We start from the raw sequence: 25,963 nt of genomic DNA, 5'->3' as shown, positions 1-25,963 counted from the left end.
CAACGTTCCCAATTCCTATTCAGATGACAAACGGAACTGTTGACTTGATAATCTACAATCGAAATGCCGCGGATGTTCGCGCTCAGCAAGCTTCAATAGTAGCTGCTTCACATTCGCACTCAATTCGGAAATACCTGACGATATGTTCTGCTGCACAGTATGCAGTCTATCGAATCTGAAAAACGTATTCTGATCTTACAGGTGACTTAGTCAGCCGCAAACGCACTGCCTACACGCCTAGATTCGGACGTTGATGGCGACGTGTCTAATTGTGTAGAAATAGTTAATTCACGTCTGTGAAGTAAAGAAACCTACTTGGAAATCGGAGAGACAACACCGTCGAACAACGGAAACTTGGGATATTTGACGCGGCTATTTCCAGCCTGCATCCCAATCACATCCATATCAACCGAATTATAAGGAAACCCTTCTTTACGCTTCAATGCACCTCTAAGGAATTTTAGTAAGATTATTGCACTGAACTCACTGTTTTGTAGGTGCGTATTTAGCTTCTCTGTTAGATAGAAACATATTTCTTCACCAATGACCCAGTGTCTGGATGCGATAACAAGCTGCTTCTTGCTTCGTGCGTCTACAATGACGTATTTTTGTTAGCGGGCTAAGTACTTCATAATACGAAATGAAAGAAAATATATCCACATAAAAGTATGTCACAATGGAACAATAACTAAATAATGAACACAATTTACTACAATATATTTACAGTCAATATCTTTAATCGAAACCCACGTGTATTCATTGCTAACTACCGAGCACATAAATATTCCTATATTACTAAAAAGGAAGGGATCTTTGAAGTAATTGTGTGGGACTGTGAAAAGCCCGGATTTTGATAGTGCATTCCCCCGTATATCAGTGACTAAGCCAGGCTTTCCGTGTGCTACTACAACATTATCGGGCCTAAATTAAGTTATTTCGCTATTTATACATAACTACCTGCTTATATGAGTCCACCTTACCGGTTGTCGGGGTACTGTCAGTCGAAATGCTCACTTGAAGCCTATCACAGAAAGACTTTTTTTCCGCGTAACGCTGAGATGCTTGCCTCGCAACAGAATACACGCTATGTACAGATTTCTTAATTTGTCTCATATAAGACTCGAATGAGAATGCTGAATAACTATCTAAAGGTACATGTGCACGAACACAGTCAGGAAGGTGCTGTAACGAATTCAAATTATAAACTAAGTTTTAACATCGATAACACCATTCATATTCTCTAAGAAAGTTCCTTAAATCCATTCTGACGCATTCTATAACGCTATTATGTAATTCATGATGTGCAAGCAAATAAAAGGATAAAGCTAGACGCTTGAAATTAAAATTCAAAGGTTGCGGCAAAGTTTTTTGCAGAATTGCTAGGCCTAAATATAGAGGAAGCAACCTGCACTTCTACGCTTCCCATACGGATACGAAGTCTAGTGCACGGTATTTACGCTGAAAGTCGGATGAGGTACTTCACACGCAACAAGATAATAACTTATTTATTTCCCCAGTTACACATGAGTTCAAGTTCATTAGCCTTTCGTGTGCTAATTCTATCCAGAGATTGACAATTTTCTTTGTGACACACTAAGTACACCATGTGCCATGGGACCTAATGGGAAGTAGGGATCATGTTAATTGGAAGGTTTTGAAATGGGATGACCTTGATGTGAATAGATTGAGTCTGATGGCGAAAGCTGTTGCCAGTTCGTGACGTATATTCAACATTTGGAAAAGTCATCTACCCGTCGTCTAGCAACTACACTTAACCTGTCGCAACCTGCTTTTTCAATGTGCCTAACCATATATCTAATGTCAGAACGAGCAGGTGCATCGCATAATACAGAAGATAACTTAATAGCTACGTATTTATTGAACTTAACACTAAGCAGACCCACGTCATTCATTTCTTTTATTTCAGAAATGGTGTCCATAGGAATGTCGTTGAATTCTGCCGGCTTAGTACTCCCTCTATCCCCTTTATCATGAACATATCACTAAATCTAGGGGCATTGATCCGTGTCAATACAGGCCATAAATGTTGACTAGAGCTCCTTGAAATATAAAGTTCATCTAAACTAATATACAACCTATTAACGCGTTACTGAACAAGATATATTAGCAGTGAAAAAAATAACATGTAATAGAGCTATGAGATTTAAAGTCGGCAGCTCAGGTAGTTAGTGATTTTGCGTGCCAATATTGCCCTAGATACCAAACGTGTTATGAAGACTCCATTTGATAACACATCAAATATCATGCATGGTAAACAAAGTAGAACCTCTCAGAACAAAAAAGATTTAAAAGGTATGCGTGTTACTGTTTATAGTGTTCAAAACAAGTCTATTGCACTGACCTCATTAACAATTATTAGGTGGTCACTGTAACCCTGTAAAGGAAACGTCACATGGGCTGATCAAATAACAGAGAACATTGCGTCTTTACACTTCTCAATCACACCAAATTCTGAGTTTCTTTTCCTTGTTCGTACTTTGAAGTTGTATTAGATTTTTATACATAGCTGTATGAACTTCATCAATTTTCAGTTGAAGTAGAAGGATTACTCACTGAACATATCGATACTGCTTAACTATAGTTGATCGCAAAGAATGCTCACTATTATCCTCGTCAGTTGTCGCATCACCTTTACGATCGTTTGTTCTTCAGACTTTACCAACGATCTCTACAGCTGCAGCAATGTACCAGAGCAGACAGTTTGATCGACAAACCTAGAAGCGCACTGTAACTCTTATTGGATGCTTGCCATCGTAATCTTATTTCAGATAACAGTGACACAGCATTTTCCTCATGCAGTAAAATTCCGGAATTTTCAATTCTCTGGCCTTTCTAATCTCTCGTGAAATTAAATTCTCTTGATACAGCCAGATTCATCATATTTAACGGCAGCGTTATATGCAACGGTGATAATATTTACCAACAGTTCAACCACTTCTCTCGATGCCACAACACAAAACTGAAACCTCTGTCAATACGATTCTATTGTTGATATTCATACATCTATACATAATTGATCTCACAATCATCAACATCAAGAAGGCCATACCTAACCTGGAAAGTTCCTATAACGGTTGACCTAACGGCATTTCCGCACCAGTCGTGGAGTACGGTGGCAGAGAATTTCCATTATTCTGTTTAAAAATGTTTAACCTATCTATGAACTATGGAGCTTGTCCATCCTTATGGATAACATCGCTTCTCGTACCTAGTTTCAGAACCGGATCATGAAGAGACATTACTAACTAACAAGACATCCGTGCTATCAAGGATCATGAAAAAAATCATCCACAAACAGCTTTTATCATTCCTAATTTTGACAAGCCTAATTAGCTCATTCAACATGGGCTTTTGACTAAACGCCCGTGCTCTACATCGCACTTGGGATTCTTTTCTCGAATTACCTAGCGAAGAGTATTGGTTAATCAGCAATAATCCTATGCTTCAATTTCAGTAAGGCCTTCGACAGTGTATCACACAGCGTTCTTCTAAAACTGTCCTCATTAGGTATGCTGGATCTCCTTTTATTTTTTGTTCAAATCTTTTAAGCAGGACGTAGCCGAGTGTTTCACATTGAATCTTGCCAATCTAAGCTTGTGGGGTTATACAAGGAAGTGTGATTGGCTCATTACTCTTCCCCTTTCGAATAAGAAAGTTTTATCACTTATTCAATACAGCAAACCCTTCGTTTTTTCTAGTGGCATGAAAGTGGTTTATCTACTCTCGTCTCCTACCAGAGGAACCTTTCGTCGTTAATCCAAGAGGACATAAATACCTTCTACGAATGGACAGTTTTGTGAAATTTGTCGCCCGATATTGACAAAAGTAGATTTATTTATATTGACCGAACTTTAGCCTAAATCTGGCTGCACACAAACCCACTATGAAAGCTCTCAACATTGTTCCTGACTTGAGTTTGAGGTATAGCAACAGCTTGAACTTGTCAAAGCACATTGCATCTCAAGTATCTAAATCAAGAAAGCTTATTGGATTATTATTGATAAATTTCAATAAGAGGAACATATATAAGCGAACAATAATGTTTCCGATTAGATCCTCATCAGACTTTACTCCAATATACAATAATAATTATATACATATACGTCATACTATAGACAAATTAGTGTGATAGAGATGGCTTCACCTCTAGGTCTTTTCGCTGCTGATATTTTTCTTGCCAAACTTAAAGGCAGACCTCTCAAGGTTATCGAGAAGTTTTATTTTTATTGTCGTTGTACTAATGATACTTGGATTATCGTCGATCAAAACTCTCGGAGCTGGTTGGCAATAAATATTCAGCAATCAAATTTACGTGTAAAGAGGGGCTTGATAATAAACTACATTTCCTTGATGTTTTATGAAGCAGGAAAGAAAGGGGTTCCATCAGAAGAAGTGTGTATAGAAAAAGTCCATGAGCAAGCCAGTACATAGATTTCTTGAGATTTCTACCAGCCGTTATAAGACAATTCTAGTTAAATGTCTCGCAAAAAGAGTTGAGCAGATATTCTCAGTCGATGCTGTAAACAAGGAACTGTACCTTATAATATGTTGATTAAAATGGGTTATCGACAACGTTTTATATAGTTAAAACCATGAGTAAATTGAAGCTAGACTACCATGGAAACCTGGAAGCACTGGACGGCCGTTTCGTCCTATTGTGGGACTCCTCAGTAGCGTGTATTCACGATCCTGTTTCGCGGGATTCGGACCCAGGACCTGCCAGTCTCGCACCAGAGCACTTAACCGATAGACCACTGAGCCGGCATCCAGCAGTGTTAATGCCTAACCTAAACCAATCCCATCTACAACGTTACCTGAAGAAACACATGCATATAACAAACAGAAAAGCGGTGACATCAAAAGTTAGTAAGAAACCTCACTTCCTGAAGCTGTAGTTTAATGGAGATACAGCTAGTGATGTGCTACGGAATAAACTGACTGGATCAGTGAAGAGAACGTTTAATGCAGCTAATCTTTGTCTATAGTTCTCCACCCGATCTATGGTGATTTGTCAACTAAAGAACAAGTTACCTGGTTCTTCCACATCTATTTGTATCTACGAATTCAGATTTTTCTGCGGAGAAAGTTATATTAAGTGCACTACCAACAAGTTAGTGAACATCTCGGTTTTTGCTTAAGAAAGGATACCATCCAAACAATACTCAGCTCTGTTCTATGTCATTTGATCTATAGCGGCCATGTAGTAGACAGAAATTGGTCATTTAAAGTGGTTTATCTTAATCCCAGTAGTTTTCCTTATGGGGTTCGATCTCGCCTGTTTCACATAGCTAAAACTATAAAAATTCGAGCTAACAATCCTAGTCTTCACATTCATAAGAAATTTGAAACACCTTTGTCTCTCCCTTGGCCTTAATAAATATTTTTATCTATTGTTATTTTTCACACTCTTTGTTCGTTTATTTTCTTTCACCATCTCCCTTACCCATTATATTTATTTATGTGATTTCTATTCAACTGTTATCATCGAACCATAAACTGCCTTGATTGGTTTAATAGTTCCGTATATGCATAAAAGTGTTACTGATAAGAATCTAATCAAAAATAATATTGTCCTCTTATATATGTTGCTCTTATAATATTTCGATAACATCGTATCGAGATCATTATATAAGAAAATGCGTCATGCCCATCCTTCAAAATAGTACTCTAGTTTATAGTAATTGCAGGCATGATGAATTGATGAAGACTGAAGGTGTTCAAAGATGATTCACTGTAGGTGTTGTGGGGTGTTTGGATAACAATAATTACCACAAAAGATGTCAACAATACAGGTTAGAACCTCTTTAGATCAGGTGCAATAAATCAAACCTTGTCTTCATCTACCGTCTTACAAATGGTATTTCTTTCTCTTCAACATTCATCCCTTCGTACCTTATCATATCATTCTACAACCCGCGCAATAAGGAAAATATTCTATCAATCCCGAGTATCTATGCAAAATCATGCCATAATTCCTTCCTTATCCGTTATTCAGTCATGTGGAATAGACTCCTGGCAAACCCCGGTTGCAGTGAAACTATAACCCGGTTCAAAAGCCTCCTTGATGATTTTCTTTCCGAAGTGGTTTGTGTCACCTATTAAATATCAGTGTGATTACCAATGATTTACACAAACAATATCCGATATCTATCTAGTTGACTGTAAAGCAAAGCAGAACCTTCGAAATTTCATTCGTTTGTTGACTTATTTTATTTCGTTCCCTTACTTTTCATCTAAATATCTGTAGTCTCTTTATGTTCATATTTATTACTATTATTGTTATCATTATCATGACATATTTTTTCTTTTACTTTCTCTTTTCTTTCTACACAAAGTTTATTCCCAAACATCTAAAGTTTATAGTTGTAAACATATTTTGTGTTGAGCTAAAATAAATTAACTTTCCGGATTATTTTTATCTTCGACACGTATATTTGACCCGTAAAAATCGATACTTGATTATCCTTTGCAGCATTCTAAACTGTCACTGCACAAGATCTTATCTTACCGTCGAGCTTTACTGCGTTAATGAGTTGTTCTCTGATTTATTTGTTTATTTATTCTGTTCATTGGGTATTACATATATTACCATTTATTCTTATTCTGTTTTCACAAACACGCCTTTTAAATTCGTTGCACATTTCACTTCTCTTTCCTTAAGATCAACGCCATATTCTTCTGAAGTCCACGAACCTGTCTAAATATGGCGAATATTGTGCAGACATTATTGAAACTTGTATTTAACTGCATTCCTGAAGAAACCCAAAATAATTTCTTCACAACACTTATGTACCGATAAACTGTTTATGAAAATTATTGATAACAATTAGCTACCCTAATACCAAAGGTCTTGCATCTAAACCTTCACTCGCATAGAATAGGGCAAACACCACCAATCACTTTCCTGGCAGTGGCTATATACGCATGGCCATATGAGAGCATTTCGAGAGGGAGAGAAAACATTCCTCACCCTTGACCGCATCATGATGTTTGGGAGCTATTCGTATGTCGAACGTTCTAATAAAGGCAAAGTAGTGAGTTATAACTGGCTTACCTACACTTTCATTGTTCATTATTCAATCAAAGCATTATAGATGACAGGTTGCATGTAATTTTTCGGAAACTAATCCGTGTTGCGAAGTTATGATCACTCGGCTCTCATAAAGATGGTTGCCAATCGTTTGCTCATTAATTTTATTCATAGTTCCAGACAAGATGGGAGTGTGGATTAATTGAGCGATAATTGAATACTTCAACTCTGGATCCTTTTTTAAATTAGAGGACAGTGTGTGCAGTTTTCCATTGTCAATGGAAAATGAATGAATCGAATGATGACCTAAATATTCTAGTAATAACGATGGGAATGTCAGAACTCCCATATTTAACTCATTTGGATGGTATCCTACCATAATCACCTCCGAAAGAAGGTGCTAATGTCCTCACTGCATCACATCTTGTGTATGTCTGTGCAAACGTGCTGCTAAGCGGCTAAAGTAAATCTGTTAGGCATCACGTAAGTCCATTGTTGGTCTTTAGGATAGAGGGATTATTAGATCGAATACATAGTTCCTTCTTTAGAGTAGCTGTTAAGAAACCATTTTCATTTTGTAAACTGAAAAATCTTTTTTCTTTGGGTAAACGGCATCTGTTAGTCTATAGATTCAAAAGATTATAAGACGGTGATCAACACAATCATTCACAGTTATAAATACAGCATCAATAGGGGTCTACTCAAGTTAGACGTGAATGGTGTGACGAACCAGCTAACTTCGAAGTCGCACCTCACGGTCAGTGTATCCACTGTGGATTGCACCTTCAACGCATCAAAGTACTATGACTGCTTTTAGAACTGTATAACACAAAGGGCATGACTACGTAAATATATTAGTAAGGATGAGTACAAAGGTGTTAGTGAGACCACCGCTACATGGACCAGTCCATGGCGAGTGATTAACTGGTGCGCGTTTGTTGTCCTTGACTTTGACAGGGATCGGTGATCTGTTCGATACTCAGTGACTCAACTGCCGGATGATGTGGCTAGGGCTGAGTGACATTTCACTGGCCATGAAACCCCCAGCTATGAGATTTGGTGGTCTTTGGAGGATATTAGGATGATTCATTTAAAGGATCCAGAGGAATAAGTGAAGCGATTCGGGACAAATCGGTGATTAATACACGTTAATATTGGTAAGAAAACACAGCCATGAAGCTATTGCAACTTCGAGTGATCGGTAGTCATGAAGACAGATTTGCACTTATCTCCCCTGTATATAGAGCATAGCTTTTTCTTACAGATTTATCGGGATTTGGTAGAAAATATATTGAACAAATAATCCACTAAGTTAAAGAGGTTGAGCGTATCTCCAGCAAATGAGCTTTAATTATCCTCAGGGATATGATATTGGTTTAAAGCGAGGAACCGGTTGTTTTTCAAGAGCTCGCTTTAGTGATAGCCAGGGTAACATAGATACATACATCTCACCCACTGATTCTTAGAACCACCAATAAGTATTGTAGTAATAGGTTTCTCATCCCGCACCCTATCTCGAATCTCCAAGATCACAATCCTCATGACGATAGTTTTCCAAATCTCACAGTACCAACGCATCGAATAAAAATGTTTCCGAGGTACAAAAGCGGTCATAACCCCCATATACATACAGCGAGTTCCCCCCAAGCTAATACTAATACAAATGGCTATAACCTAAGCTACGAGTCTAACTATCAAGATCATGCTACAAATAGCAGTACACTTAAAACAATCAGTATGCACACGATTTTCATGGAATACAAGCCATAGTTACATCTATGATATGGTATCTACCCCATGCTATTTCAAATAATATGGGAAGTACAAGCCTACTTCTCCCGTACAACTTTGACCAAACAGTATTCCCACCCCTCCCTCCTGATTAGCATATCTAAGCAACTTCACTGGGTCATTTAGTATATCCCCATCTTACCTAGATATCAGCAAAACGAGCACATAAATTTTCAAGTACCTCGTCATTATCGTTCCTTTCTCTCAATCCATTTCGTCCCACGATATCTCCGTACGCGTTGTTGTCCAGGTTGTTTAGGTCTACCATCAGGGTGGTCTGGTCCTTCCCTTAGCACTTCTCTACGATAGACTTCAACCTTTTATTTAACTCATATTTATCGTCTTCATTGGTGGATTCATAGCATTGGATAACACTCATTGTGATTTCGTCCTTTGTTTTGAAGAATGATTTGATGACTCTGGGTTCATGAGATTCCTATTCTAAGAGCTCTTTTCATGCTTCTTTGTACAATATCAGAGCAATTTCTTGAGTGTGAGGAGCATTTTCCTCTTCGTTACAGGAGTACAGCAGCATCTCTTTCGTGTCTGGCCTTTGATGTCCAGCCTGGCTCTAATGTGGTTCGCTGATTCCGAGAAACGCTAAGTTGTACCTTCTCCTTTCATTGCTATTTGGTAGGTCCTCCTAGTCTCCCACATTGTTCGAACATTCCATGTACCAATGTTAATTGTTGATCTGGTTGTTGGGTGTAGCATTTGCCTCGTGATTTACGAAAATTCCTGGCTTTCATCATGAGACGTTATAATTCTTCTGAACAAAGACCCCTCAAGTCCCAGGGCAGAGTTTAAATGGTCCAAATAATTTTTTATGAGTTTCTTTAGTAAGGTTGTTTCATATGGAATCGGATTACTGATTGCATACCCAACACTTCTATTTCACTCAGTTTGGAACCAGCTGTGAACCTAGAAACGCTTCAGGAGACTTATAGTCACTGCAGTAGTGTGAAATGCTAGACAGTCGAAAGAAGTAGGAGCAAATAGCACGTTCGCTAATTTTGTGTTCTTTGAATTTGCAAAACCGTCTTCAGTGACTTTTTGTTAAGGGACTCGGCTATCAATTATTTTCAGCGCTTGGTGTTGCTGGGACGTAGGGATTTGTAACCAAGGTAATAGATTTTGTCTAAGTTTTTGCGTGCGTAATACGTGATTTTCGTACCACATAACTAGGCAAAAAGAGTATGAATTGCATGAGTTATAGAATTTGTTGTACATTATTATAATTATCATCATTATATTATTCAATAAGCTCAGTCCCAACACAAAAACTTAGGGGCAACACTCTAAAATGGGAAACAGAACGTAGAAAAACGGATTGTAGAGATAATATTTACTTTGGATGGGTAGTTTAAGAATTAAATTTACCAGTCGACCTAAGCTAATCACAAATGAAAACCTGGAAGCACAGGACTGCCGCTTACTCCTAGTATACGACTCAAATTTCAAAAGTCTCTGCCAGCTGTGGCATTCCTAAAGACTTTCAGGAGTCTTTTGGGAGGAATCCTGAGACATGCTAAAAGACCAAGGTGTGATGTTTAAAGTACTTGAAATGTAGTATAAACTAGTAATCCAAGAAAAAACGCAATTCAATCAAAAAGTATTAGATGAACACGAACGAATGTACTGTATTTGGAATCCAAAATCAAAACAGTCATCAATACAAAGAAATCATTGGTTCATATGAACATCCCACAAGGGCAGTATCTGGCTGTCTTAATACTTTTTCTCCTTTATCGTTAAATATGTCTACGTTCCTACCTGGACGCATCGGTTGTCCTTTGCTACAGAAGCCTGTCAAGCAGAAGCTTCCTCTCTATCCCGTTCAGAACCATTTGAACCATTTAACCAACCCCCTGTCAGGTAATGTGAGAGCTTTTGGTATCCAGAAACCATACTACTATGAGACAAACGCGCTTGAATTACAAAATGAACAAATCCACAAGTAACCACCACACTGACTAGAATTAGTACAGTCAAGTTGCTAGACTACTGCTCATTGGATATTACCAAGTATCTGGAACTGTACCGAAATAATAACATAAAGAGAGAGCAAAGAAATCAGTCGGCTTAAACAAGATTGTGACGATTTTTGAAGGTCATTTTTTTGTAGTTGTTATGGATATGTTTTTTGCGTTTTTCAAAAGGTGAACAGTGTATTTTGTTTAGCGCTCGATAAAAAATGAATTTTCCTGAGGATCCAAATCTTCAAAGCGATCAAAATAACGAGGAATTACAACCTCCACCTGACGATACTTTCGAAATGGATGAACAACATGGTATTGTAGATATTAACTCACGCAGAAATGAAGTGGATGTTGGAAATGAACAAAATGATTTGGTTGTCCTGGATCCAAATCATGTAGGTTCTGTTGATTAATTTCTCAGACTGAATAAAGCCGTTGATGAGGCGTTTTCAAGAGTCTCTGAGAAGTATGCTCACCAAACATATCGATAGTACGGAGATTCACCTGAGAGAAAAAGTATGTTTTGTATATTCTTCATATTAATACGTAGGATGAAGAGATGAAAAGAGAAAAGTCAGCTCGCATTGAAGTTGGTTGCGATTTGTATAACCTTCAACAAGAACTCGCAAAGTAAAATGAATTGATTTCCATAGTTTTCTTGTAGTCTTGTGTTTACAAAACCGAGAATAATTTTAAAAGATTTTCATACCCTTAAAAACTGTGTATACTTTGGTTTCTTTTGAAGACTTAGCTAGATAACTGGTTAATAATGACATAAGAGGTGAAATATATCTCTCAATGTCCAGAAATGAAATTCAAGAAGGAGTTATACTAATTTGGAGAAAAATGCCTCATTTAAAGGCTTCAATGAATCTCATCCGTTCCTCTTAGTTCTCTATCATAAGTTATAGATAACTTAAAATTTAAAACACTGCTTTTTTTTAAAAAAAGATAAGGGTTTGTTGTAGTATTATAAAATAGTTTATAATAATCAGATTCATCAATACATTTTATGGAAAAGTGGGCTAAATGAAATCATAAGATAACTCTTTTGTGAATGGTCTCGTACCGTAGTTGCATGTTGAGGTTCACCTTGAAGAATAAAAAAATCGATTCAAGGAGACCTTCCTGTGATATATATCTCGTAAATCAAAACTTCGACATTCCTAAGTTTTACATTTTGTGAAAGTACCCTTTCGTTCGTTCCTGTTATAATATTAAACAGTGACCACACTATCTGAGTGATATGTGTCGTAGCTAAGGTATTCCTCACTTAAATTTCAATGAACATGGCATAGTGACAACTGGCTGCATACTCATATACCGTTTTCAAGGCATCGTTAAGTACACAGATCGAAAAACCTAGAATCTGCGTAATCTTGTTGTGTACTTGTAAAACATAGTAAAAGTGATCTGCCATAAATCATTTCAATACATTGAAAGTGATTTTTAGTAGGGTTACAAACTATGTAACATAATCGAAACCTCCTTTTGCTAAAATAGTACAGACTTAGTACTTATTACTATGACATATCAGATAATTTGTGTCACGATTTTCGCAGGTAAGGTACATTTTTTCATTAGTTAACGAGCTTTATTGGGGAGAAATGCTAACTCTCTTTCATCTGAATTTTTAAGCTATAAGGTTAGATTGCTAATTGTTTTTGATTCGACAGAACAAACAAACTAATTGATAAATCAGATGTAAACTTATTTTAGGAGAGAATTAGTAGCTGACTACTGGAACGGCATATTGTAACTCTTGAGATTCATCACTTTGAAGGATATTACATCTTGTGTTTCAAGCTAGTGCTTTTCCATAATATCTATCGACTGTTTTCTGTAGAATGTAAACGTCGTAACAAATGTTTTCCGATTTCCTTAAGATAGATAAGCAAACTAACTTTGTACGATCACATTTTGGAGAAGAGCAGAAAAATGCTTTGATGTCGTTTTTCACTTAGAAGTGCAAATCAATGAATATGGCATTTAGGGAACTAGTTAGCTGCATAAACGCAATATTTTTAGCCCTTCTTTAGGAAAGCGTTATGTTTACATAATTACCCAATAACTACAATTTTTATTCATAACTGAATATATATCCTATTTTTAACATTCTTTATCCTTACTGAAAGCACCGTGTGTAAATAAGCATATATATATATATTCAACTAATGGTGTTGACTGTGGTGACTGTGCATAAAGATGGATCTGTGCATTCGATAGGACAAACAGAGAAGAGGAATATGGTGCTTTTGGTGATTTACTAGACAAAATTGGAAATTATTTGTAAATTCTTTTCAAACGAGTGATTGGTAATTTTGTGTTGGTAAAAACTCTAATGATTTAAGCTACTGAGGCGCACACTATGTCGCAAATATTATGCATATTTAAACAATCAACCCTTTTGAAATGTTTCAGGTATCTAGTCTTCATTTTATGAATGGGTTCATTTAAACTTAAAGTGGATTAAGAACTGTAGTTAGATAGAATTTCTGAACAGCTTTCCTTGGCTTTCTTAGTGCCGGATATGATGGTAGTTGAACAACTCACATAGTGAATATTTGATTAAGATTATAGAAGCGTGACTATAGAATCTCCTTAAACAACAAGCTGTGTTTGTTTTTTCATGAATGCATTTCATATTTTTGTTATTTGTTATCAAAACATGAGGTATTTTATTGATTATAAGATGGTTTCTCTCAAAGAGTAATTTTAAAGTTTGGATTCATTTATGTGAGATATGTTGATTTTATTCCTTAGTAAAGTAGTCAGCAGATAATATCGTAGTGTAGATTTATTAATAGATGCACAACAACATAAATAGCGTTAACGTAGCCAGAGAATTTGAACAAAGTAGGGTGTGGGGTGTTTTGATAGTGTTTATTGTCCAACTTATTATTTTTGGAGTAATTTCTAACCATTCTAACTATTTCTAACATTCAAATTTTCCTATTTCTTCATACTTTTTGTGTGATAATAATAATTTCTTACATTTGAATGTCGAATGTCATTTGTTATATAAGCGATTATTTGAAATAAGGCTTTTTGAATAATTTAATCAAACTGATTGCGCGTATGTATACCCCAATTTTAAGGTTTCAGTTACAGTTAGATAACAAACATAACGAATATGCGGAATATCATGGAAAGTATGACAATGCTCAGAATAAGCTCACAACTCTCCGAGAAAAGCACCAAATATCCGTTAAAACAATGTTGGAAGAGACTAAAAAAATGCATTCTATGCGTGATGAAGTTGATGCATTGTGCTTGCGATTATACTACTTAAATAAAGCTAAGGAAGATGTTAGTGGGGATTTGCTAGTACTACAAAGGGCAGTTGAAAAAGTCAACTCTGATTTAAGCAAGGTGAGCTGATATAACCAATGAATTATCACAAACTTTGTAACTTTTTGAAAAGTAGTAGATATGTAAACACAAATTATAAACGTTATTTTTATCCAAAAGTGCTTTTAATCCACAGTTTTGACTGATTATTTCATCTCTTTCTTAAAGTGATCACATCTGTATAGTCTTTGATAGTTTTGTGAAGCAGTGTTTTCATGTTCTTTGGACGTATGTTTGTTTTTCAAACTAGCGCCTACCGGAACGTCCCAATTGTGTTACATAATTGTAGACTGTTTTTTCTAATTTACATTGATAAACCATTTAATAGTTAGCAATGTCATGTTTTTCTGGTCCTCAGTACTAAAGAGCAAATATCGTGTGCAACTAGATTAATGGTGATGACAAAAACGCTTTGCTCTGAATTAATACGAACGAATGATATATTGAACAAGTACGACGCTAAATTAGTAAATGATCTTCTCCTTAACCCAACCCTAATAATACCTTGTTGTACGAACTAATCGTATCTTATTAGGGACATAATAACGGAGTGATTCTTCAATGGTTGTTGAGATGTGCATGATCATTCAGACATAGGTTTGGTCTCGTTCATGACCTGAATAAGGGTTTTGGAATATAGTGAAAATTAACAAATAAAAGTAAGTAAATTGTGTGTATGGTTGATAATCAGTCAATATATTTTCTTCAAAACTGTAAATTAACATTCAGAGGTCAATTTCATCTACTGGGAAGGCTTTTATTGTTTTTTACCAGTCCGAAAACGTGCGTCAGAGTGACAAATCTGGATAAAGCATGTTCCGTGCAGTGTTGTATTGAGGCACACTGATTGACAACTTCTTAGTCAATCAGCGCTAGCGGATACTTAGGGAAAGACTCTAGAAGCTTCTTGTTTAAAATCATAAATATTCCAATGCTTCTCTTATTATGATTCCTACTTCCATCCAATCTTGATTACTTGGGATATAATTACGTTCATGTTTAACCGTGTTTTGATTTGGGGACTTGTCGAGTGAAGTAAAGCCTCCAAAGAACACTGAGCAATAGGAGTAGCTGGGTCGCGATAAGAGAAATCATGACAACGTGTCATATAGGAGTATGTCTAACTGAACCAAAGTACTTCCTCAAGACTGACGTATCTTATTAGGCTTGTCATGATTGCGAATATTTATTTGATCATATGACTCAATAACTTAGTTATGTTAGTCAAACCTTCAGAATAGTGGGCTAATATTATTCGTTTGAGGAAGAAGTACTAATCTCGTGATAAATTTACTATAAAAGGCAAACATTATACCATTCGTTACTCATTTTACTGAAATATCAAGAGAGGTTCGACATTTTCCCTATTTTACAGTTTGAAGATGAGAAACTCCGACAGGACATTTTGGTTGATCGTATGCAAACTAAAGTTGACCAACTAAAAGATGATATTGCGTTATATGAAACCCAAATAGCAGCTCAAGAAATTGAAATGAATACAAGTCAAAATCTTTTATACGCGGCTGAGACACAAATGGTTACTATCAATATTGACAAAGCCCATTTACTTACTCAGTGGAAAACTAGTTTGCTTGGCTTACAGCGTAGAAATGAAGCGTATGCAGATTTATTAGCAGCTTATAAGTAGGTCTAATTTCGATTAGTAAGATCTCTGAACCATAAAATAATAGATTATTGGTGAGTAATATTTCAGTTTACGCCAAATGAAAAATCAAGGACAGACTTAGGAGTGTGTGTAACTTGTGAAATGTTCAACTGTTTTACGGTCTACAGTTTTCGAGTAAATTGGATTCATCTTAGTGTTTGAGGCATTTTAGTTTTGTGGGGATTAAGAATATTGAAATTACTCCTGAAATCATGAAACAGCAGTTCATTGGTTGTATAAGTTTGAGCATAAACTTGAGTGACGTATTCATATGCTATTTCTAATAAATCCTCTCTTGCTGCATTACATGACAGTAATGATTACGGTTAGATTGAAGAGACATTATTTTTCACTGCTTCCATTGAAAAGGTATATGTTCTGTTTATACTATTATATCTGTAATAAACCAGAGTAACCCTTATTTCATAAATAGGATTACTAACCGTTTTAATTTAGTGACTATGTGTACATCACATATTTGTTAAATGTGGTCATATTTTTTTCAAAGCAGGACTTGACTCGATAATCTTGTCGATAACTTCCGTTATTAGTCAACTGACTTTGTTATTCAACTGAGTATTATTTAATACATCTAGTGAACAGCCATTGGCATGGGTACCAAGTATTAAAAAACGTTATTTGCTTATTTAATGGATGATAGTGTAGTTACGTAATAGCTAGCCACTATCCAAATAGACAATGAAGAAAGTCATATTGTTTGAGAAAGTGATGTGTTATATTATTAATCTAAGTCAGTTTTATGTATACATGTGTTTTTCTAGTTTTCAAGGTTTATTGGGAACGACATCAACGTGTTTACTGAAAATGACAGTTAAGATTATTATAGTCTAAACAGATGTTAGTATAAAATACTCGTCGTTTATGATGTGAAACACGTGAAAAGCAAACTAATATGAGCTTCAGGTGCTTTCTGATTTTTGGGCAACCAATAATTTACTGCCAAGGTACCAGTAACAATGACGATACCCCTAGATGAGAAAATTAAATGAGATAATTAACTATCAATTGTTAAGCAATTTTGTGTTCAATATTTTAAGATTCAGTGATGAATGGTCTCAAATAAAGCTAAATACTTTTATTGGGCGAAATACTTTTTACGACATATCATATAACGGTTGATTATCTGATAGCAGTTGATAATTTACACTTCAGAATATAAAATCAGTAGATACTAGTGCATACTGCGTTAACAGTACACTTGATCCGTATTTCATTTGGTTTGATTTATAAAATATTGGGTTCATATTTGTCCTAGAAATCACACAAATAATTTAAGAATTTCAAACCATCTTTATATAGTCTAACTGTCAAAATAATTGGTGAATATTTTTCATTTCAGACTCTCAGACGTTTACAAATATGAATTTTACCTAATGTATTTACGAAAGTATTAATCTATTCACTGATTCTCTTCACTTTATAAAAGTCATATTCTCCGTATATGTCAACTGGAAGATAAACACAAAACTCATCATCTTTGTTAATTATCTGCAGCCGGTATAATAAGCAGATTTTAAAAAGAAATACTTTTCGGTTATACTGATGTTCTAGCAACCGAAAATTGAGAACTATAACACATTTCTATTTAACTACAACTTGCAGAAATATGTGCAAGATTTATCGGCTTCATTTACTACCTAAGGACTAAATTAGGGATCGGTTCACTTTTATATATTTTTTATTTGAATAGTTTATTACTGTGAGACAAAAATATTGACAATATTTTTTCGTTTGGTTTTAACTGAATACTACTATTAATATTTTCAGTAAGCTGAAAGAAGAATTACTTGTTTTAGAAAATGAACAAAATGCATATAAGCGTTCAATTAACAAAGAACAAGAAACACACGAACAGTTGACAGGATTACAAAATAAAAATGAATCGGACTTGAATACTTTGCGTAAACAGTTGTTACATTCAGAAACAAAACTTGAGGCTGATAAACAAGCTTACACAACATATTCAAGAATCTTACAGGAAACTGAACGTAACCTTCTCAATGCTAAAACAGTAAGCTACTCAGAAATATTTTAAAAGCATCTATCTAACAAAAAAAGAATTTACTCTTTATAATAGAAAACTATTTTTTCTGTGATAAAAATACGAAACCAGTGCAAATAAAAACACGTTTACTTTAAGCAAGATCATAGTAAATTAAAATAATGATAAGAATCATTAGGTAAATAAAAAAGATCCACGCGAGCAAATTAAAAAGTATCGTTCAATGGAATTTCACGGGAAGAAATTACGTTTAGAAAGGAATAATTCTTTAAAAAACATTGGTTTATTTTGAATGTTGATTGGACCTTGTTTTCGTAGGTTTTCGTTTCACTAGGATAAATTATTGCTTTATATAGTTCTTGTTATTGTGGTTATATAAAAATATTGAAACGTCTTGATATAAAGAAAGAGATATAATAAAACTTATCTGTTAACAATTATTTACGAAGTGAGTACAAAGTAAGCAGCTACTTTTTTCAATTTAATGTTTATCAAAGTTCTTGCGATTGGAACTCCAGTCGGTAAACTGAAACCTCTTGTATCTTAGTAAATTATTTATGTTAATTTTGTTTGTATCCAATAATATTTTTCAGATTGTTTGGTTTTTTTTAACATTATCTCTTTTTGGAAGTGTTAGGAGTTAATTGTCTAGAAGTGGCAACTATTATGGCGTATTCTTTGACATATATGTTATGTCGAACAAATACTTTCAATATAAAAGCAACTGATGATGTGTATTGGTTACCTGAATATTACTGCGTTACTTTTTTAAAAAGGTTTTACTGCTCTTCATAACATTCACATGGAACATCTCACTCGCTACTTAAGCAAGGGAAACCAGTCAGATTCAAAGTAAAAGTTGACCATATTTTTAGAGGTTTTGAACTTCGTATCATGTTAGTGTGGCACTGTATTTTTTCCCAATCTAAACGTGAATAGTTCTGGTTGCATTAAAAAATTAAAATTAAGATTCGTTCGGTAGAGTATGAGGTATAAGAATATATAAAACTCCTTGAATCACTATACAGAAAATTCTCCATTCACAACCCTTTTGGTTCGTGCTTATACATTTTCGAGTTTAAGCTTTCCCTTTTCAAAATATATTTGCTTGGTTGATTTTTTAGGTGCCTCAGCTTATGAGCCTATGAAATTTTCACCTCAGAAAATGTTGAACTATCTCTACTGACAGCTAAATGTTACACTGAATCAATGTTAAGCCCGTTTTCGCTCTTGCTCGGATGTTTTTGCCTTAATAATAGAAACTTGCTATTTTAAAGCTATTGCATAATATGAATTGTGTGTTTCAGTGGAAACGTATGGTCATAATTTTTAAAAAATACACAATTACTCTGATCTCGATCGCTTAATAAGTTTCATAGATGACAGAATCTAAGTAGATACCCTGCTAAATTGTTGATATATGTAGTGTCTTAGGGGAGATGAAAGTTATCATACATACTTGTATCTTTATTACAGTGTATCCAAGCGATCTTTGCCAATAAAAAAGGGAAGTGCTTTCATTTTTACTTAATAAACCAGTATTGTGGTTCATCGAACGTTTTTTATAACGAGGTGATAAAAATTATTGTTTTGGATAAAGTTAGGTCGATAAAAACCTGTGTACTACAAAAGCTTCAGAATTTAATATTTAACGACCGGCGTTGTTAAACGTTTCGCTAAAACTGTGAATATTCGAAACTCAGACTTGTTTCCAGATGTTTTTAAGTACCAGGAAGCCAATTCTGTACCAGCGAAAATATTACTCTACATAAATAATTACTTCCAAATGCTTTATAACATTTTTTGTTTCATTACAGGAGAACAATACTGCTCAAGCAAATGTAAATAATATCCGCAAACAACTTGAGAAAAAGGTGTTAGAGAAACAAGATTTAGAGAAAAAAATCTCCGAAGAATTAAGGGATAGGTTGACTGCACAAAAAGCTGCTAATTATGTTAACAAAATCAACATAAACATACAAGATCAAAGTAGAGAATTACTAACACAAGTAAGTCATTTTTTATTGCCTAAAAATCATAAAATAAGTTTCTCTCTAACCTGTCTTTGCGGAAACGAAAAAAAATTATACGGTGCTCAAGTAACACCAATATTGGCTTATTCTTATTATGTTACATTTGTGTATGAAATAAAATGTATTTTTTATGCTCGTAATAAATTTTTTGACTTCTTTTTATCGAATACTGAACCCTCTTTAACACACACCTCTATGCCTCCTAAGTTGTTTTTGTATAGTGTTGGCGAACAAAACTAATCTAAATCACTTATTGTACTTTATTTAGACCAAATTGACCTCATCACATTGAGTTTTGTCTAAATCTTCCAAATATCCTACGTTACGTATGAGTAATGTATAAATGATTATGAAAATTAGTTAATATTTATGGATCATGGAAGCAACAGTGTCTCGAACTTAATAGTCTTCTATGAAGAACTAAGGTATTTTGTGAAATTTTCATCTTAGCACAGTACAATTTACGTCACATGTATAATAGTTTTATGAAACGTAGAAGATTTGTGAATGATAGAAGGACAGTGTAGAGATAGGACAGTGAAGCAACAGTACAACCAGAGTGAACATATTGTGATATATATATATATATATATATATATATATATATAGTTTCTGTCTTACTATTGTTAAATCATGTTTATATTTCCTTTTACACATTTATTTCTTTTTCTAATAAAAGATTGTACAAATGGAAAATGAGATTGCTAAAGACGAGTTAGGCGTAGCACATAAAAAGGCCAAGAATAAGCAACAACAAGAAAAAGTCAGTGAATTAGAACGAGAAATCGATAACACAAATCTATTGATCACTAAGCTGGAAGGTGAAATACATCATGCTAATATTTCAGTCGAACGTAAGCAAGGGAACATTGATATATTAAATAAGAAACTGGAACGTTTAATTCATGACTGCGGTGTAAGTAATTGACTGTGAAATTAAATTATATTTTTTACCAACTGAAATAACTTTTTTTTGTAGTTTTGAATGACATACACTTTTATCTTAACTCTGTAGTCTAATGCAAATGATCTAATATAGGGTTTTTAATTATTTACATATTTGGTAAGTTTTGTTTTATTATAGGTAAATTAATTACTTAGTTATTGTTAATAGAATCATATATATCCTCGAATCCTTACCATACTGATGAATATTATTTTTAGAAAGTTTTTCCTCCGTAAAGTGTTCATTATTTATATTACAGTTTTTGAGGGGGTTAGCAAAGATGTTTAATTAAGTTTTTACATGGAAAGCACTGTGATAAACAACAAGGATGTTAGTGAATGATTAATAACTAGTAACGTTTCATAGTTCGAAATAATAAGTGATCGTATGGCACAATATAAGCCACTAAATATTTAGAACCTAGTTTGAGATGAAGTTGAATAATAGAAGCTTTGCAGCTACTAGATCAAAGCGAAAACCTGTTCATGAGTAGAACAAACCTCACTCGGTAACTAATTCCATCTTCATCTATCGTCTACTCAAAGTCATATTGTACGGAGATACTTTTCAATGATGAGCAGTCAAAAAAGTTTAAGAGGAGAATAAGTTTAGGTTTAATAACTATTAGCTGGTTTTGATCCAGCATATTCTGCTTAAGATTCGTATGTAGTACAACTATAATTATTGTAGCTATATTGCATCAGTTCACCATCTATTGAACTAAAATATATTATTACAAAATGGTAAAGTAAGGTACAGTATCATTTATGAATAATGATATGTAAAGTCAGATCAAAAATTTCTAACTACACCTTACTTTTACATTCAAATAGTCAGTACAAGGTTTCAAAGTTACTTAAGTTCTAAAGAAACTTTACTACAATCTAAAATCAAATTGGAATTTTGAGAAGGAACTAACTTAAATTTCTCTCTTTGGTTTGATTTATTTTAATATTAGGGTCAAGAAATTGGGCCGTTGGATGCACAAGTAAACAATTTAAATAAAGCCATTGGGCTAAAACAGGATGAGATCGGTGAACTTGAACAACAATGGTTAAGAGAACAGAATGAATTAGTTGTAAATATAAACGAACGTGATAAGTTAGCTGAGTCTGTGACTAGAATAAATAAACAATTATCAATTTTAACACAGAAGAAATTACGCATTGATAGTAAGTCTACGTCTTAATCTTCACTTCAATTTTTTCATACCTTAAGTAAATTAATTGAAATTTGACGTAGTTTGTCTAAGCAGCCTTAAGATTAAAGGCGGTTTGCATGAACATCTGGGCTACTTGTTCCTGTTATCTAAATACTTCAACAAGTTATCTAATTTTGTTTGTTTTAATACATCATTATAGCTATTAATCTCACAACCTATTCAGGTGCGTTTCTGAAAAGTGTACAAATTTTCGTTGTAAAAGTTACAATAGCCCAATCAGAGATATCGTGGTTGCCGGCAGTATGCAGCGAAAAGAATGTACATTATTTAGATGTCGATTGACTGGATTGCCAACTTCTTACTGGCAATAACTCAATGTTTGTCGTCAGGATCGATCAAGAAGTAAGAAACGGAAACTTGTTGAAATACATTGTGCTGAGAATTCTATATTGCACCAAAAATATAATACTGAATAAAGCTAATGATAATAAAAAAAGGAATGTCTTGAGCTAAACCATAGAAAATTCAAGCTTAATATCGTTTTTAAAAAGCTGTATTATACTGATAGTCACTATAACCAGATAATATTATTTAAATGAATTTATGTTAGGCTGTTGAATCCATTCGAAACCATTGTTCAATAGAGATTTTAAAAATCTTCAATTTTTTGAAAAGTAAGCTCTAGCTACGGTCAACCAAATAGTCAAATAAATCCGGTTACAAACTCTTCACCTAATCTCCAGTCGATCACTTTCTTTAATCACATAACAATACCTCACATTTTACAGGTTTTTAAAGAACACCTAATGTTTCTTTAAATCAATTTGATTAGGTCAAACTAGCTTAAATTTATGTAACTTCGTCATTACCCTCTGCTTATTTATAGATGAAATAGCTATTCAGGAACGTGAGAAAAATGATTTGAAAAAAGAACTAAAACATTTACAGAACGATATCACTAGAATAAACACAATGATAGCAAAAGAGAAGACAACCGAAGAATATTTGGATAATGAAAATAAACTAACTGAGATAGATTTCATACGTTCATTGAAAGAAAAAGAAACAGAAGCAGCTGATTTGCAAGAAAAAGTGGATAAAGCTTTAAAAGATAAAGAAGACTTATTAAGTGAATTAGTCGAAGTTGAGTAAGTTAATTGAAAGACTGGCTCTGATGTAATTAATTTAGTGTGAGTTTGCACACACACAGTCACATGCCTATATTGGTTAGCATTGCAATGTTATGTTAGATATTGATAGTTCGATTGAGAGGTTATCTTCACTGTGGTCAAGCGAACTTATATAGCAAATTGGTAAAATCACATCGCGGAATTTTGAGAATACAGAGAATGAAAGCATATTTATTTATGAGATTTAAATGAAACCAAAGTACACACCTTTCACTAATTTTGAGATCGTTATAAATAGGTAAGAAATAAAAACAAAGCCCAGCCTGCTTTAGGCATCTATGCTGTTTGAAATTAAAGAGAGTTGAGTCACTTTTGTAATTTTAATTAATACAGTTTGAAGGAAAATTTCTTCCAGAAGGAGACACTATACCAATTAATAGAATGAGACAAGACCTATTTTTAGGTTCTATTTTATACTACAGTTTGTACAAAGGCAACATTATCAATCTACGGTCCTCTAAATTTGAGACCAAGCGTTACAAATACTTAGGTAAAGAGTCCCTTAGTGAAGCTTTTCAGACTTAATTCATTTTGTATTGATGTTTAGGACTGAAATTGATCAGTCTCTTATTGTATATTATACTGACTGTCTCAAAATTGCCTTAAGTCACATGGATTATAAGCACAGATGATGGTGGCTATCAGTGAAATTCACCACGCGCGTTTCATCCTAACGACCAATACAAAAATGAATTAAACTTCATCCCAGTGCACAAGCTAGCGGCCTTCTGAACTCAGCAGCTAAGTGTATAGTGCGATGGTGTTTAAGCGAACGAACTGAGTTCAGGTCTCAGGGTGAACTTCAACTTTGGGATGCAGGTACATCAAGTTGACGAGTCCTGGATTCTGATGCTAGCCACCATCGTCTCTGCTTATAGTGCTTGTTCATATTTAGATTGCCAATTTTTTGTTTACAATATATCACTTCGATCTAATTTTTTTTTTCAAATTTATTATAAATTTAGACGGACAATTATGCTGTGGGAAAAGAAAGTACAATTATGCGAAGAAACTAAAAAATCCGTTGATTGTGATATAGGTCAAGGTGAAATGAATGTTATGCGTCACGAAATTCATCGTATGGAAGTTCGTAAATCCTCATTACTTCAACAACAAGAAAGATTAATTCAGGCACTTGAACGTTCTGTATCAAAGTAATCTGATTATTTTATTCATATATTTAACACCAATGAACTTTGTCATTTTAGGATATAAAAAAATTATAAATTGATGTAAAATGAAACGTTTTAAATAGGTATGTAGTATCAGTTAAATATGTCAGTCGTAGTCAGATAAGAAGCCATACTTTCTTTCATAGCTATTCCGTAATTTTATAAACTTACAATAACCTATTTAAGTAAACTTAGTATGTAATTTGTTCATTAGGTGGCTACATTCTGATTGGTAGGCACTTTCATTTGAGAGTTGAATACCGGTGTTTTACAAATATAACGCCTTGCTCTGGGTTCTAATTATACATTTTTTCATGTGTTGATAATACTACCTAATTTTGTTCATTTAGATTACTTTCTCTTGGCATTAAAATAAAGAATTTTCTACTTATAATATCTGAACAAATCTTACAATGTTCACAAAAACGTTATGAATTCAAGCTACCTTGGTGGTTATTTTCATAGTTTATCGAACTAAAAATTTTAAGTACAGCAATAATCGTTTAACGATTACAAGGAAAAGGTTTATAACACATTATCACAATATGTAATCAACAACTAAAGCCTTTATACCTATGAACGGACAAGAAGCAAATTAATGAAGTTAGTAATGAACGAAAAATATCTTAGTTTGCCTTACCCATCTCCCCTCAATATCTTAGCGATTACAGTTTTTCAAATACACAACATACTGTCTGCTTCCATTTATAACAGTTAGATAAGTAGTTTAAGTAATACATAGAACTGTGTGGGATTGTAATATGAAATAATAATTAAAAGTTGTTTGAACCAAGAAATTTACTGGTAATTAAAAGCAAATGAAACTTAGTTAACAGAAGTCAGGAGAAACAAGTTTTTAACCAATGAAGAGATGTCACTTTACCCCCTACTTTCTAACTTTATTTATTGAAAATAGCGCAGCCACTGAATAACACCAGAAAATATATAGGCATGATGTATTGATTTTGACTTCATAACAGTCATCACTTATAAGACGTTTTGAAAAAATTCATTTGTCTCTTGATGGGTTCCTAACTTTGGATGAGAAGTTACCAGTAAACATTATTTTAAATAATCAGGGATTCCAGATGTGAATGTACCTAGATTTCGATATTGACACATAATCCTTGTTCACTGTATTCGATCTGACCATTCTATATTATTTCTCCTGAATTAAAATAAATTTAATGTATTTATCATAGTTGAAAGCGTGAGTCAATTGAAGCTAGACCACCATGGAAAACCTGGAAACACTGGACGGCCGTTTCGTCCTATTATGGGACTCCTCAGCAGTGCGCATCCACGAACCCGCTCTCGCGAGATTCGAACCCAGGACCTACCAGTCTCGAGCCGAAGCCCTTAACCGATAGACCACTGAGCTGGCATCCAACGGTGTTAATGTCTAACTTCAACTGATCCACGATGTTGAGCAACCATTCACCAATTGTCTTCAGTGAGTTCCTATCTCACAACAGACGTGGTTTTGAACTCCACTGGTCACTGCTTCTCACTAGAGCTCCTAGATATACTTCTCGAAGTCACTAGTGAGCATATGATTATATTAATTATCAGAAGGGGTTTTGTGGAGATTTAGTATTT

At 34.3% G+C, this 25,963-nt stretch overlaps 2 protein-coding genes across 2 annotated transcripts in view; one reads left to right on the top strand and one right to left on the bottom strand.

Moving 5' to 3' along the window:
• Positions 1-7,109: 7,109 nt before the first annotated feature.
• Positions 7,110-7,430, bottom strand: Smp_174080 (hypothetical protein; the record flags this gene model as incomplete). The annotated part of the gene is made up of 1 exon (XM_018789223.1): positions 7,110-7,430. The coding sequence occupies one exon, from the start codon at positions 7,428-7,430 to the stop codon at positions 7,110-7,112; it is 321 nt and encodes a 106-aa protein (XP_018654688.1).
• Positions 7,431-11,036: 3,606 nt separating this feature from the next.
• Smp_174090 (hypothetical protein) overlaps positions 11,037-25,963 on the top strand; it is a gene marked incomplete at both ends in the record, with an annotated part of 21,730 nt that continues 6,803 nt past the window's right edge. The window contains 11 exon segments of the mRNA XM_018789222.1: positions 11,037-11,216; positions 11,372-11,451; positions 13,920-14,193; positions 15,548-15,816; positions 17,627-17,870; positions 19,680-19,703; positions 19,709-19,921; positions 20,574-20,810; positions 21,799-22,012; positions 22,889-23,150; positions 24,158-24,346. Of these exon segments, the coding sequence (XP_018654687.1) occupies positions 11,037-11,216; positions 11,372-11,451; positions 13,920-14,193; positions 15,548-15,816; positions 17,627-17,870; positions 19,680-19,703; positions 19,709-19,921; positions 20,574-20,810; positions 21,799-22,012; positions 22,889-23,150; positions 24,158-24,346 (2,186 nt within the window).

The sequence above is a fragment of the Schistosoma mansoni genome, chromosome W, assembly GCF_000237925.1.
Source record: "Schistosoma mansoni strain Puerto Rico chromosome W, complete genome".
NCBI classification, from domain to species: Eukaryota; Metazoa; Platyhelminthes; class Trematoda; order Strigeidida; family Schistosomatidae; genus Schistosoma; species Schistosoma mansoni.
This window is presented reverse-complemented; position numbering and strand designations above follow the sequence as displayed.